A 14878-nucleotide genomic window follows, 5' to 3' on the forward strand; every position below is an offset into this window, starting at 1 on the left:
CTGGTGGCGAAATGCTGTGGGTTACTAGCATCCATGAACCCGATCAATATTATCTTCCTTCAATTTCATTGCCTTTTATTGTCATCCCTCTCCTCCTGCACGCTGTCCCGCTTACGTTTCTCGGAAGAACTGGAGTCTTCCACTCCGGCAATGACCTGCGCGAGCTGCCGTAAATAGTCCAATTGCTTTAATAGTCCAGCCTTACAGGCAGTCTTTTGTTGCGCGAGTTCTTGTTCAACTTCGCCCATTCTGTTACCAAACTCCTCCACGCCCTTGTTGTGCATTTGGCGTAAGCCGTCAAGGTCGTTTGTGACCTTTACCAGAGCCGTCTTGGTATTCTGGTGTTCTCGCTTCATGATTTGTTGCTCCTCACGCGAAGCTACAAGATCCTTCTCAAGACAAGCGATCTGATTGTCAAACGACTTTCTCTGCGCTTCCAACTCGTTTTGGGAAGCTTCTACCACGCGTCGCTGAAAAGAGGCAAAATTGGCTTCTTCTTCCTTTTCCACTGTCTTGGTCATGTTCAGAGAGGACGGAGCAGCTGCTGAGTTGTACTTGACGGGAGCGAAGTTCCACACTGTATAAATCTCCAACATTTGATAAGGGGTCTCCTTCTCAGATGTGATGGTAGCTGTTCCCTCAGTATCCTATTATGATTAGAATAAAGATATTGATGTCATAAGGTATAATTACTGAAAAGCTTTTGTTGCCCATTCTGATTCGTGCTCTTGGATTGGGATTCTTTCTGGTATTGCGCGAACGACTCGCAGAACTTTGCCTGCTCTGTTCGACAATCCATCCCGACGGGGTAGAACACGACATCGGCTGGAACTGTACCCCCCAGTGACGAGATACCTAAACTCGGAATGGCTCAAGCTTGCAGTTCCCAGGTCCATAGATACAGGATAAGTAGAACCAATCAGGGTAGCTAATGCTTGCCGATGGAGGAGTCCCCTCCGACAATCGTTGATAGAGGAGAGACTCGCCGATATCGTCCGCCACGACGGGACTCATATTGAAATCATCATCGAGGTACACCCGAGTTTGCTCAGCAACATGATCAGCGAGATTGGGGGCGATGTTCTTCTGGATGGCGATGAAACCATTCTCAATGCGGTCGAGGGCTTTGCTCATGGTGTCAACTTGCCAATGCTCCTCTTCATGCAGGTCAGTCAGCACCGCTATGAGGTCCTTTGCTGCACCAGGGAACCGGTTGAAGGACGCAATATCATGCATTATCTATCGCAATGAGTTAGAAAACATGAGTGGAAGAGGACTTTGTCTATTTACATACATAGACCCTTTTTGTCGCAATCGGCCAAGAGAAAGATCTCCCTAAGGAAGCGTCATAAGGGAGCGAGATTGAATGATGAATTGCTACAGTTCTGATTTCCTGTAGATGAGAGAAGAGGCTTCGTATGTCTGGACACAAAATTTAACAACAAAAAGCAGAGGTTCACGATGTCCAAGAGGGATGGTGGAGTGTGAGGCGGAGGGTAAAGATTGTTGGGCCTGAGAGCGAGCAGTGATGAGGGAGAATGTTTTCAATGTGCGTTGAGATTTAGGGCTTGTAAATTCACAAGCGAAAGGCGCTGCTGCCTAATGACTGTTGCTGGGAAAAGAACAATAAGATGATCACTATGCGGGCAGTGCAGGTGGGTGTCAGAAGAATTATCCTCTAAGGATTAGGCTACAGAAATGAAATAATCTAAATGCTGGCCTAGGCTTGCATAAGGTGACTAAATTAATCCGTCTTTTGTGTTCTCTGACCAACTCTTTTAATTCTGAGGGCGATGTTCTAGTACAATAAATTCCTTCTCCGAATGATTCCTCCGAACAAACTCGTCGTTCATTCACCGGACGGATAAATTTGGTTTCCTGTTCGACAGGTTTAAAGTAATATAATTAGTTGAAAAGTATGTACCCAGTCTGTATCAAAGGTTGCCTATGAGTCGACGCCTAGAGCTTGGAATGGCCAGAAGGTTGAATATTCACAAGCTCCTTCGAGTTACCCAGCCTCCAACTCACAGTACCACCCCAATCACCTTGCTTCTCATCTGTCTTTGGGTTCTTCCACCTCCATCTCGCAACCGGCTGCTCTCCCTTATCCGACTCTAGAAGATCCTTCACCCATTCCCCGAAGATGGGGAAGAACTTGAACCCGTGGCCGCTATCGCCAGATAAGAAGAGCACCGAGGACGATGTGTCGGGCACGTAGTCGATGATAAAGTCCGACCCTACAGTGTCGGCGAACCAACAAAGGGTCTTCTTAACAAATGGTCGGTCGGCGAATTGCGGAAGAGTCTGTCGTACAAGCTCACGAAGTTGTTTATCATCAGCCTCAGGCAGAAAGGCGCTTTGTTTGAGATCTGTAGGGGCATGGGATACCCCCGTGTTGGGATCAGTGTTGATGAAGCCTCCACCCATAGGGCAAAGCTTCAACAGGTTGGTCTTCGGATCAGGCTCGAAGAAGAAACCCAGGTCACGAGCATAGGTTACTGGGATACCGCGTAGCGCAGCCGCCTCATCGTCAGTCAGGTGAAGATGGGCGACAGACCAAGATTTCGCCACGAGTTGCTTTCCGATCTCGGGTACAAGTTTAGCGCCCGCTGCACCGACTGATATGATGACGAACTTCGAAGGGTAGAACAGGCCACCTATAGTCTTGACACCTTTCGTCGTCCGTCCGGAAGATGTGTTCTCATAGACGATCTCGGATATAGCGCCAGCAGTACCGAGGATGAACTTCACGCCCTGTGCTTTGGTAGCCTGGTAGATAGAGCGCAATGCTGAACCAGAGTTTGCGTATCCATCAAATCTGTTGAAGTAGCCGGTCCAGCCAGGGAACGAGCTTTCATTATATTGCCATGCTGCGTCTGCGATATCCTTTTGTGAGTTAAGAGGGCTCAAGTGCGGCTTGAGACGAGGATCTCGCTCAGCAGCGGTACGGAAGCGGTTGAGGGTGTCGTGAGCCTCTTTCGGTGCGTTTCCAGAAACACAGTGGAGGAAACCGACTTGGTGGAAATGGGGAGCAAAGAAAGGCGTTTGCCAGGCTTTTATGGCTTTCTGGACACAGGTACATCAGTCTGGGTTCGTGGAACCGCTTAAAGCCTCGATGATATTGGTAGCACTCACCACAGTAAGGTCTTGGTACAATGGGTCTTCGTATTCAGCCCTGACAATCTTGTTAAGGTCATTGGCAGCAGACCATCGAGAAGGGATCTCATCGTCTTTGTCAAGCACAGTGATATCTTTGTAACCCGCCTTGAGCAGATGAACGACAGTCGAAAGACCGAACGCGCCACCCCCGACGATGAGGATAGGTTCACTTTTGGCGACACTCATGGCGTATATGCGATGTAATTTAACCTGTAGTTGATACAAATGGTATGGGTGGGAGTAGTTGGCATTGACGGCTGCAGCTATATATCCACCTCACGCACGAGTCGGTCTCACGATGGTTCGATTATCGGCTTCATCTGTCCAAACTTCCCCAGAAAAGGTAAAAATAGATCGAGTCATGTGGGGGTGACGACGCCATTCGCAAGCCCAAGCCGAGACAATATGATATCGGGAGCATTTCCGACACTGAGATCGGCTTCCAAAAACCCCATGATTAGTGGTAGTGGTGATTTAGTGGAGCTGCCGATGGAATCCGGAGTTAGCGTAGCCGCCAAAATGGTGGGTGTTATCACTCGTATCATTTGTCGCCCGTCGAGGTGTCAGAAGAATTGGGCGCTGGGAGCATAGGAGATGAAATAATTTGGTCACTTTATGCTTGCCTTAGGCTGACAATTAGGCTACTTTATTTTTGTAGCCTAAACCTTGGAGGATACTTCTTCTGACACCCACCTGTCCACCTGTGATATCTGAAGTACAGGTGATGACCAAAGCCTCACTCTTCCGGAACCGAGATAAGAAACCTGTCGTAATTGATAAACCAGAGAGTTATGGTAAGCGAGAAATACGATAACAAGGATGACCGAAGAGGCGATGTGAAAAATAAAAGGGCTATGTTTCGAATAGCATAGATGAGCTACACAGTTTCATTGCGGTGGCGATGTTGAGCCTTGGGTTATGAAGAACACTGCGAAATGACAAAAAGGAAAATGAAGAACAAGAAGTAAAAAAATTAAAATAAATAAAAAAGACACAAGGAGTGGGCAGTCGGATGGGTAGAGAGGGCCGATGGGAGAGGATGGGACTGGGGTAGGTGATTGTGGGTTTGAATTTTTCTTTAGTCATTATTTCCTTGCTTCTCGTTGTGTTTTTGTCTTTTTTTTCCCTGCTGGTTTTTGTGTCCGCTCTTTTTAAATGTTGGTTCTATGAAGTATCCCACTGCACCACTCCTTGTTAAAGGTAGACAGAGTTAACTCATTATATAAAGGGGGGCCAGGAAGGCGATCGGGCAGTAAGATCTTTGAATTTCCTGCATTCGAACGCGTAAGCAAAAAGGAGAGTAGCGCAGCGGTTGAAAGGAGTTTTAGGTTAGTAGACAGAGAGGTTTATAGGTTCTAGATAGGTTTCCGCTGCACCACTCTCCTCAAAGGCATAGTAAGGTATCAGTTTATAAAGGACAGACAGACTGGCCAGCCACATCTACTGTCACTGGATCAGATAAATTCGCAGTTCGGAGCAAACTCAATAACCTACTTGATGGGGCTGATGCATTCATCATCCTTGAATCCAATTATCCATACGATATGTCTCATGAATATATATACATGCGTCTCTTATTGAATTCAGGACAAAGTCTTGCTATCAGGTCCAACTAAAACTTGAGAACCAAGTCCTTGAGCTTCCCAAAGTTGGGTGTACCGTAACCAGTGACGGGATCCCAACCAGCAGTAGCATTCCATCTAGCACCAGGAACAACCCCGGATCCCTTGGGCTCAGGCTTGCCAGTCTGAGTGTTGTTACCGTCGCATCCAATAGCATAACCGCCAGTGATATCAGTCAGAACCTTGGATCCATGCTTGTAGATAAGAGGGTTCAACCATCCCAAGCTTGGCTTACCAGCTCTGAAACGAGCATCGTTCAGAAGACCAACGATAGCAGCCCAAACAGGAGCAGCAGCACTGGTGCCTCCACTGCCGCTCTGCTTACCAGCGTAGATAACCTCATAGTCAGGTGAAACACTGTGGCCAGCGACATCAGGGAAACCTCGACCTTCCCAGTTGGTGTAGGGACCGTAGTACTTTTTAGTCTGCTTGGAGACAGTCTTCATGTATGTCTTGACAGCCTTGTCCTGGTAGCTAGGACGGGAGAAGTACTTGCTGAAACCTCCAGAGGAGCCTTCCCAGGCGATCTCGGGGGTGACATCGACGGTACCGCCGACAGAGGTGAGGTATGGGCAAGTGGCGGGGAAGATGGCGTTGAACTCGACGGTCTTGTAATCGGGAGCGAGACATCCTGAGCCAACACCAACGTCACCAGATGAGAAGATGACACTGATACCTCGGAGGCCGAGAAGACCGATCAGGTTGCAGGTAAGAGTAGCATATTCGCGAGGAACGCTCTGTTTTAGTGTCAGATGGGTAAGAATACACGGGAAGATATGAACTCACGTCTTCCTCATCACCATAAGAGGTGGAGATGACAGCTGGGAGGTCCTTCTGAGACAGAAGGTAGCGGAAGAAAGGCACATAGGGCTCGTTCTGGTTGTCAGCAGCAGTAGGCTGGTCGATGTTGGGGACGAAAGGACTGCCAATTGTTAGTCACTCGAAGGTTCTAGAAGAGAGGGGTCCACATACGGTGCGCCACCGGTTATATACTGAGTGAAAGGAAGGGGATGCGCAATCCCAACAATGTTCTCAGCATCGAGATCGGCCTCACCATAGGCCTTGTGAGCAGGGTTCTGGTCATCGGTGCCGTTGTTGATGAGCACAGTTGTGAAGTTCTGCTGAGGAATGCCAAACTTCTCTTCGAATGCAAAGACATCCGAGTAAAGAGCGGACTCTCCAAGGAAGCTGCTGAAACCAATGGTGCTTCCAGAGTCAGCCTTAGGAGCATAGTCGCCGATGTTGTACATCTGCTTCAGGCAAGATGGGGTAATGCTTGTTTGGCATGAAGCATCGACATTGGTCTTGGTAGGCTTTTCCTTGCGGTCGGTGATGGTTCGAGCTGGGTGAGGAACAGGGTTGAAAGCAACCGTGCCACCAAAGTTGGTGCTGGGATCGACGAACTGAACGTGTTCTGCCACTTCATCAGGGATGGAGTAAGACAGAGTTCGCAGCTTTGTCTGCCCCTCCTTGGTGTAAAACTGATAGTCACCACCAAGCAGCTTATTAGCTCCCTTGACATCAAGAGCAAAGTCGATGAATCCGCCATTGATCTTGTAGTGCTTGACTCCATTTGACTTGAGCCACTTGGTCACTGAAGAAATAGCTTCCTTGGAAGGAGAAAAGGCGCTGGTGACTTCATCTTGAGAAAGCCATTGACCGTAGTTCTTGCTGTCGGGGCTGGAGAGGTCAAGAAGCTTGGACTCGAGCTGATCGACACCTTGCATGGTCAGTGCGATGCTGAAGACCTGCTGCTTTCCAGACGAGGCGACTCGAGCAGTCTCATGGACTTGCCAGCCTTGAGGGACTTCGGCATGGTGAGAGAATGATTTGCCCAAGGTTGAAGGTAGAGCAGATAATACCAGGACGAGGCACTGGGATGAAGAGATATACATGATGGCGGTTGGATGTCACTGAAGACCCCGGATAAGCGAAAGTAAGGACTGGATAGAGACAGGATACTACAGCAAGAACCAAATCAAATCCCAAGGAAATGATCTCGTTCTTATCTATTTCTCCCAAACGGCTATCATCATCAATGCCATCATCCACGCGACTCTGGATAAGACGGCATCGCAATGGAGATATCATCCAACAAAGGCCCTTTGTAAATACAAAAGGGCTCCGGGGTTCTTGGCACGAGCTTCTCAATTGGGACAATTTTCCGTTTCGCGTTATGCAGATCATGATGCGACTTAGCCCGTCTGGGAAGTTATGCAGGGGCAAGCTGTGGAGACATCTACGGCTCAACGGCATCGGTAGATGGATATCGCGACATTTAATCCCAGAACGTGAACTGATAGGGTGATGGCGATGACAAAAGTGCGTGGAGTTAAGATTAGGTGATGACAGAAACGGGCACGATAGTGAGGTTTGGAGCCAATTGATAGTGGCACCATAAGGGACGACATAGTTTAATAACTTTATGCAAATTGAGACCACCTTGTAGGCCATTCTTTCTTTAGCTGCTCTAGGGTTTAGGGTATCTAGTCTAATATAGTTTAGAGCACTTATGGAAGTGATACTAACTTTATCTCAATGTCCAGACGTCTTGTTCAAGTCGGTCCAAATACACTGTTACCATCTGGGTCACCGAAAGTGGCATATCACACTGAAAAAAGGGAAACCCAGAGTCGAGGGCTAAACTTGTAGCGATTTACCTTCTAGACTCTTGGATCGCCCTGAGTGGAGTCAGGCGAATGGTGCTGGACCAACCCTACAAAGGCTGGTCCAATGTCGAGGTCGCATGAACTGCACTGTTCTGACAGTATTGCACCTAAACCTATCGCGAAGGTAGAGCATTGGAGCCTGGTCGAGCTTCATACTGTCAGAGTATCTGCGCGCATACCCGGATGCAGCGAATAGTTTACCAAGGGCATGCTTACCTTGGCCAACGAAAGGACACTTCTTCGCCATCTTGTCCTTGGTTTCCTGGATTCTGGAAGTCTACTGGTCGATCCGCCTTTGGACGTTGACAGTGCCACCACGGGGCTTACAGTCACAGAATAGGATCACCTCAAACAATCGCGGAGGGCGGACATGGGAGACGATGTTTGGAGCAATACTCACTGGCAATGGAATTCACTTCTCCGTAGTAGGGTCCGTTTTCTTACCATGCTGGAGGAATGGTCACTGCCAAAGGCGATACTGGCTCGGCGGTTTTTTATGTTGATGGAGGAGTCGTTGGATTGGTATTTACTGGACACAAGATGAAGAGATTCTGCGATGATGGACTAGGCTTATCACTCCCATCGAGTTGTTTTTCAAGACTTCATATCATCTTCAAGAGTGCCTCTGAGACGATCTAGGTGGCGCAAAATCGTGGAACCCATTCCAATCGCCTGCAAAATAGCACATGTTGAAACGTGTTAGCGAGCATTGTCAACGCCTACAATGCCGTACGGTCATGCGAGCTTAGCGAACTGTTTATGGTCTTTACTAATATTATCCTAAGATTGGCCTTAAGCGACCCTGCCTACGCTTTTCAGTAGGTTGCTCGGGAATCTTTGCGTCATGTGACCCACACCACACCTACCTGCCAAATTCAAACTGCCTTGGGCTTTCTGGAGGCCGCCGCCTGAAGCATTCGCCGTGCTCATGATGGCTTCATTTCAGGTGCCATTCTGAAACTCTATTAATACACACCGAGTTCCCTGTAGGCTTCGAAGACCTTCCTTCCACATCAATCCAGTTCCCATTAGGTACGCGTGCCCCCATTCTATCACCATAACGCACTATCAAGGAAAAAGGCAACTCTCCTGGAATCACCAAGAAGCAGAGTGTCTGGTAGCAATACGTTCCTCCAGCGTCCGCACTGGCCTTTCAAACACCATTTCTATGCTCCGATGCTGACTCTTCAAGATTCTGACAGTCATGGAGTCCCAGAAAGGTTCAACATCCCAAGCTGGGTCTGGTCCCCAGAAGCAAGGGTCGATGCCATCCACGACCGAAAATTCTGGAACAACTCAGTCACGCTTTGATGTCATATCTGCTAGGTACCGTGCCGCCTGGCCAAAGCTCCTTTCAAGACGCGGCGTCGAAATGGGCAAAAACCCGCTGCCATCGTTCATCGTCCCCCACGTAAGCACCATCGAAGAAAAGGCCAGAGAAATTCTCTCCCGACACCAAATCAAGTTCGAGGATGAAGATGAGGTGGAGGTCCAGCTTCTGGATCAAAGTTATGATTATACCGAACACTTTCCCACTCTTTTGATTACGGCGCCCTGGTCTGTAGACAAGCAAGAGGACTGGAAGAACGCTGTCCGCGATATGGTTCAGGTCATATATACGATCTCCCAAGAGGCTAAATTCGATCAAGAGAACGTCTTGGTCGAAATGAAAGACCCCATCCTTACAAAGAAAATATGCATCTGGCCGGTTGAGTCATGGTTGCATTACAATGCCGAGTGGGACGCCATCAGAAAGCTCGTACGCCAGCGACTCAAAGCTTTCAAGGCTACCAGAGGAGAGGTGGCGGGTATTCAACTATTACGCTATGGGGTAGTGAGGAGGAGAGAAGCGAACCCCGTTACTAATTCCATCGGCTGCTACGCAGATTCAGACGAAACCGGATGGCTTGAAGTTATTGACGACATCCGGATGAACATTGACGAGCATGGCTGGACAGATGTCTACATTCATATCGAACATAGGTGGAACGAGTGGTAGGGTGGGTTGGATGACTGATGGTCATAATAACAGTGTGTGATGTATAATATGTGACAGTATATTTTTATTGCCGGGTAGGATCTGAGGGCAGCCCACTTTATTACAGGTGCGGAGTATCCTGAGGGTGTCTTGAGTGGCAGCTACGGAAGCATATATACCCTCGACAGTTTTATGTCCCTCCGGTTGCTGACGATGGCTTCTTTGCTATGCCGGTCAGTAAAGATCACGCGGATGGTGAAACTGAGAGAAGGAAACGCACGAATATCAGTAACCCTACAGTGAGACTAAAAGGCTGAAGAGCTTAGATACGTCAAACGATCTTAGGCTACCTGCTATCCAGTTCATCTAATTGACTCTGGCCTGGGAGACCATTATAGTGTAGTACCTTAAGACGAAAAGAAATATGATGTGTTCACACGCTAGACAGATTGTAAGACAGTGCTCGACATGGTCATTAACGTTTATTAAATCATTCCTAAACTTTTGTACAGATCTAGATGCTTGTGCTAAGTCTATTGGGTGTTGGAAGGGTACAGGTACTCGTTCAGCTCAAAGAACTCCTCCTTAACCAGACGAGGAGACACGAAGCGTCGGAGCATATCGGGGCTACCAGCTCGGTCATTAGTACCGGAGCTTCTGGCACCGCCGAAGGATTGTTGGCCAATGAGGGCAGCTGTGGTTTTGCAGTCTAAGGGGGATGTTAGCAAATTGTCCGCGATACCTGTTGATGAGGGATACTTACTAAGGTAGAAGTTACCAGCAGAGTAGCGCAGAGCGTCCTCAGCTTCACGGAGAGCAGCGCGGTCTTGAGCAAAGACAGCACCAGTAAGAGCGAGGCCACCACCGTTCTGGTCGATGTTCTTGAGGAGAGGGGAGAACTCTGAGTCCTTGTAAACATGGACAGCAAGGACAGGACCAAAGATCTCCTCGTTGAAGAGACGGTGGTCAGGAGAGTCAACCTGGTAGACAGTAGGCTTGACGAAGTATCCAACGGAGCCATCGTACTCGCCACCAGCAATCAGCTTGACCTGAGGATCCTTGTTGCTCTCGTCAATGATCTTCTTGATCTTCTCGAAAGAGCGGCCGTGGATGACGGGACCCATGAAAGCCTCAAAGTCCTTGTCGGGGCTACCCTGGGTGATGTTCTTCATCTTCTGCGTCATGAGGGAGAAGAACTCCTTGGCGCGAGACTCGGGGACGTAGGCGCGGGATGTAGCAGAGCACTTCTGGCCCTGGTACTCGAAGGCGCCTCGAATGGTGTGGTTTACGACGTTGTTGATGTCGGCAGAGGGGTGGACGAGGTGGAAGTTCTTGCCGGAGGTCTCACCGACGACGCGAGGGAAATCGCGGTATCGCTTCTCAGCAATGCCCTGACCGATCTTGCCGTAGATGGAGCGAAAGACATCGGAGGAACCGACGAAGTTGAGACCAGCGAATTCGCGGTGCTGGAGGACAGTCTCGGTGATCTCGGCGGCGTCACCGGGGACGAATTGGATGACATCCTTGGGAAGACCGGCTTCCTGGAGGATCTTGTAGATGATGGTGCTGGGGTGGATGTTGTACTGAGAAGGCTTCCAGAGGACAACGTTTCCGAGAATAGCGGGCGCGATCAGATTACCGCCGATGGCGGAGAAGTTGAAAGGTGAAACGGCGTAGATAAATCCCTCGAGAGGTCGGTAGTCGATGCGCGTCCAGATACCGTCTGTACCACGCTCAGGCTGCTTGCTCATGATCTCGGCGGCGTAGTGACCCGCCAGTCTGAAGAAATCGGCCAATTCAGCAGCAGCGTCGATCTCACCCTGCCAAACGTTCTTGCCCTGTCCAAGCATGGTAGAAGCAATCAACTCATATCGGTACTTTGTTGTCGCCAACTCGGCGGCGCGCTGGAAGATGGCCGCTCGATCAACGAACGGTGTGTTCTGCCAGTCCTTCTTCGCCTTGAGGGCGGACTCGATAGCAGCGCTGACCTGCTCTTTGCTGGCGAGTGGGTAGTTTGTGAAGGTGGTGGCATGTTCTGCGGGGAGGACTTGGTCCTCGTTGGCGTGGATCTTTTGAGAGACGCCGTTGAAGATGATCTCGCTCTTGAGGGGGAGTTCAGAGCGGAGCTTCTTTAGAGCGGCTTCCACCTTTGCTCTCTCTGGAGAGTTCTTTGTGTATGTGGGCTATGGAAGGTGTCAATCAATTGATCGTCAGACTCCAGGTTTGTTTGACTTACGTTGGGCTCATTACGAGCAGCGGGGAGTCTGAAAGGAACAGTTGTAGCGTTGCCACGCTTCTGAAGAGAGATCGCAGGTGTTGAAGCTCGCACTCGGCAGAGAGGAGTCAATCGTCCCTTGGACGTCAATGCTCGAACGGAAGAGGCCATTTGGTGTGATGCAGGTGATATGAGTAAGATGGAAACTCGTACTCCTTCAAGCCAGAGATGATTAGAAGAATGATTTGTTAACGGTGGAAAGAGCGAATGGCTTTTTTTATGCTGCTTGACATCACAACATTTCACACGCTGAAGTTTACAGCTGTCGGGGCACCTGCCGAAAGTTTTAGTGGGCGTTTTGGCGTTGTGTTACCCCGCTGAGGCTTGCTACCCCACTGGAGTGAGAAGATAGTGGGTGACCGGGCACTGACCCGACTGCAGAGGCGCCATCACGAGACCCAGATCTGAACCCCGCGTCCTGCGAAGCGAAATTCTAGGCGTGGAAGTATGACCCGGGATCTGCCCCGATGGCTAGATTGGCGATTGTGCTTGTCGTATTGTCGGTGTGGGGTCCCGGGTTTGTGCGTCGGGATTGCCATGCGATGATGGTGTAGCGTCGTAGCATTGCTGTCAGTGTCACCGGCAGTTAGTCCTGAGGATCAGCTGGGGAGTGTATGGAGAGAGATGGCTAGAAGAGATTGCCAAAAGCCGCAAGGAAGCGCATCCGATTTGAAGGATGGCCCAAATGGGTAGAGGCTTGGGTGGTACCCCTGCGTGCCCTTCTTTGGAGTATGCCCAGCTCTTCAGTGTCGGCATTCTTCAGATGAAGCGTTCACTATACCGATCTGGTGAAATCTGAGCCTTATCATTATTGTACAGTCAATATTGCACACAATATGGAAAAGCATCAAGAAAAACACCAAGACGATGCCATCACCAGCACATTCAGTCGCAGCCATCTATGGAAGCCCGTATTGGGCGACATAGCAGCGGCAGCTCTATCCGCAACATTAATAACACCAGTCATCACAGTCATCGACCAGTAAGTCTCACTCACCCAAATCTCACGATGCCCTCACTAACAACACACAAGGTCAATGGTTGAAAAGGTCTCTTTCAACAGACCACTGGCCTCTGGCATGAAAATGAACAGCCTGTACGCTCTCAAGCATCCTGGACGCTTCATCTTTGGCCGCGCATTCGGCTACGTCTGGGCTCTTTATGCAGCTACATACGCTGTGTCAAACTCATCAGATACCCTCGCTCATGAGTTCCATAGAGCAGCTGTTGGAACAATTACTTTCGTCAACACGATGATCATTAATGTTCCTCTTGGAGTGCTGAAAGATGTTCGCTTTGCTCAGATGTTCAGTGCGACTTCTACGCCAACACCAAAGACTGCACCTGTTGCAAAGCCCGGTGTCCCCAGAGCGGCGACGCTTGCATTTCTCGGGAGAGATGCCATTACCATCTTTGGCTCTTTCACCATGGCTCCTTGGCTCTCTGCTCTTATACCAGATAGCCTGTCTTCGAGTCCGCATTCTAAGGCTGTCATATCCCAATTGACAGTGCCTATCTTCTCTCAATTCTTTGCCACGCCAGTACATCTGCTGGGGCTGGACCTGTACGCCCGACCACGCGGGATACCGTGGGTTGAGCGTTCGGCGCAGATCCGAAGGGACTTATTTTCGGCGACCATACTCCGGTCTCTGAGGATTATCCCAGCGTTTGGGGTTGGGTGTGTTGCTAACATGGAGGCTCGGTCTCGGTTCCATAAGATGTTCCAGAAGACCTAGAAGGGCTTCTTTCGGGGGGAGATGGGGTGTCATGGCTGCAGGCAGTGGCAAGGTATGGGTGTATCAAAATGGCTAGTGTCGTAGATTAAACATAGTTCGTATGGTTGTAAATTGTCTCAACGGAGTGGCGCATAGGTTGTTCAGTAAATAATGGGAACTTCTTTCTTCTACCGTACCTGACCAAGTCTATGAAGTAGGGCGTGTATCATTCACATGAGTGGTGGTCTCCATCAACCGCGCCGTAGTAACAGCCTCCCTTAGTGCCCGTCCAAGATGACCCCTGACACCAGCCTCTTCCAGAACCATGATTCCTCCAATAGTGCACCCCTCAGGCGACGTACCCTGATCTCTCAGATCTCCTGGCTGCAATCCACTCTGCAGCATTGCCGCTGACCCCTTCATGGATTGATAGATCATAGTCTGGGCGTCGGCGCGGGGAACACCTACCGCTACGGACGCATCGATGAAGGCATCACAGATGACAGCCCAGAATGCAGGGGTTGAACCTCCAACTGCGGTAGTGGCATTCATCAGACGTGGGGGGACTTCAACGGTCTCGCCGATGGTTGTGAAGAGAGCTTTAGTGAGGTCGCGGTGCTCTTTGGGGACTTCTGGCTCTGAAGGTGACTTCTCGATGGCGATTAAGCCTTCGGAGACCATGCACGCGATGTTGGGCAATGTGCGGATGACCCATACTCGACCAGAGCTGTTGTCCTTGTTGGTCTCGCTACCGTAGATGGTGGACTCAATTTTCTCCTTTGTCCAGCCTGCGGCGACACTGATGAGGAGCTTCCCAGATAGAGCGTCGCGAATGCCATCTTGTGTGAGAACACTCTCGATATCAGCAGGGTCAACACCCAAGATGATGGCATCAGCTTGTTGTACAGCCTTGACATTCTCACCGCGCGAAACGGTCAAGACGCCGCTGTACTCTGAGAATTGCTCATTGAGCTTTTTCTCCGAGCTCTCTGAGCGCACACAAGCGACGATCTTAGTGAAGGGCAAATCTGTCTTGCCATCCTTGATAGCAGGCAACAGATTCTTCACAATGGGCTTGGTAATGTTTCCTGTAAACAGTCAGTCGGTGCAACAATCCAATTGATTGGCTAGAGTAATGTACCTGTACCCAGGATGGTGAGTGTGGCATTGCTCAAGCCCATGATTGCGTTTGATGTTTGGTGCAGTGATAGTGATACGGTTTGATACGGCAGAAGAGATGCGCAATTTTATTTGTCGGTAGATAAGAACAATTAATGACCAGAGAACATGTGAACAAATAAACTGATCCTGTGACACAATAGACCAAACCTTGGAGGGAAAACGGTCGACAAGTCGTGCAGATTGCAGATGCAGATGCAGCCGTCCATTCCTTTGTTATCTCTGTGAGGGGTCGACGGGAGGGCTACCGATGGTGATGTCGTCTACTGTGGACCGCTAAA

The 14878-nt window shown here is 49.6% G+C and overlaps 7 protein-coding genes across 7 annotated transcripts; 2 read left to right on the top strand and 5 right to left on the bottom strand.

Moving 5' to 3' along the window:
- Positions 1–65: 65 nt before the first annotated feature.
- FIESC28_01619 (uncharacterized protein) lies at positions 66–714 on the bottom strand (the record flags this gene model as incomplete). The annotated part of the gene is made up of 2 exons (XM_031155769.1): positions 66–647; positions 694–714. 2 exons carry the CDS (start codon positions 712–714, stop codon positions 66–68), a joined length of 603 nt encoding a protein of 200 aa, XP_031020247.1.
- Positions 715–855: 141 nt separating this feature from the next.
- On the bottom strand, positions 856–3345 carry FIESC28_01620 (uncharacterized protein; the record flags this gene model as incomplete). The annotated part of the gene is made up of 3 exons (XM_031155770.1): positions 856–1239; positions 2029–3066; positions 3136–3345. 3 exons carry the CDS (start codon positions 3343–3345, stop codon positions 856–858), a joined length of 1632 nt encoding a protein of 543 aa, XP_031020248.1.
- A 1426-nt stretch (positions 3346–4771) lies between these two features.
- FIESC28_01621 (uncharacterized protein) lies at positions 4772–6676 on the bottom strand (the record flags this gene model as incomplete). Its single annotated transcript, XM_031155771.1, has 3 exons — positions 4772–5518; positions 5568–5703; positions 5754–6676. The coding sequence occupies 3 exons, from the start codon at positions 6674–6676 to the stop codon at positions 4772–4774; spliced, it is 1806 nt and encodes a 601-aa protein (XP_031020249.1).
- Positions 6677–8654: 1978 nt separating this feature from the next.
- On the top strand, positions 8655–9449 carry FIESC28_01622 (uncharacterized protein; the record flags this gene model as incomplete). The annotated part of the gene is made up of 1 exon (XM_031155772.1): positions 8655–9449. One exon carries the CDS (start codon positions 8655–8657, stop codon positions 9447–9449), a length of 795 nt encoding a protein of 264 aa, XP_031020250.1.
- A 512-nt stretch (positions 9450–9961) lies between these two features.
- Positions 9962–11814, bottom strand: FIESC28_01623 (uncharacterized protein; the record flags this gene model as incomplete). Its single annotated transcript, XM_031155773.1, has 3 exons — positions 9962–10137; positions 10192–11611; positions 11665–11814. The coding sequence occupies 3 exons, from the start codon at positions 11812–11814 to the stop codon at positions 9962–9964; spliced, it is 1746 nt and encodes a 581-aa protein (XP_031020251.1).
- A 725-nt stretch (positions 11815–12539) lies between these two features.
- Positions 12540–13439, top strand: FIESC28_01624 (uncharacterized protein; the record flags this gene model as incomplete). The annotated part of the gene is made up of 2 exons (XM_031155774.1): positions 12540–12685; positions 12737–13439. The coding sequence occupies 2 exons, from the start codon at positions 12540–12542 to the stop codon at positions 13437–13439; spliced, it is 849 nt and encodes a 282-aa protein (XP_031020252.1).
- A 186-nt stretch (positions 13440–13625) lies between these two features.
- Positions 13626–14599, bottom strand: FIESC28_01625 (uncharacterized protein; the record flags this gene model as incomplete). Its single annotated transcript, XM_031155775.1, has 2 exons — positions 13626–14506; positions 14560–14599. 2 exons carry the CDS (start codon positions 14597–14599, stop codon positions 13626–13628), a joined length of 921 nt encoding a protein of 306 aa, XP_031020253.1.
- Positions 14600–14878: the final 279 nt, after the last annotated feature.

Source organism: Fusarium coffeatum (genome assembly GCF_003316985.1).
Source record: "Fusarium coffeatum strain FIESC_28 chromosome Unknown BRIP53273_contig_39, whole genome shotgun sequence".
NCBI lineage: Eukaryota > Fungi > Ascomycota > Sordariomycetes > Hypocreales > Nectriaceae > Fusarium > Fusarium coffeatum.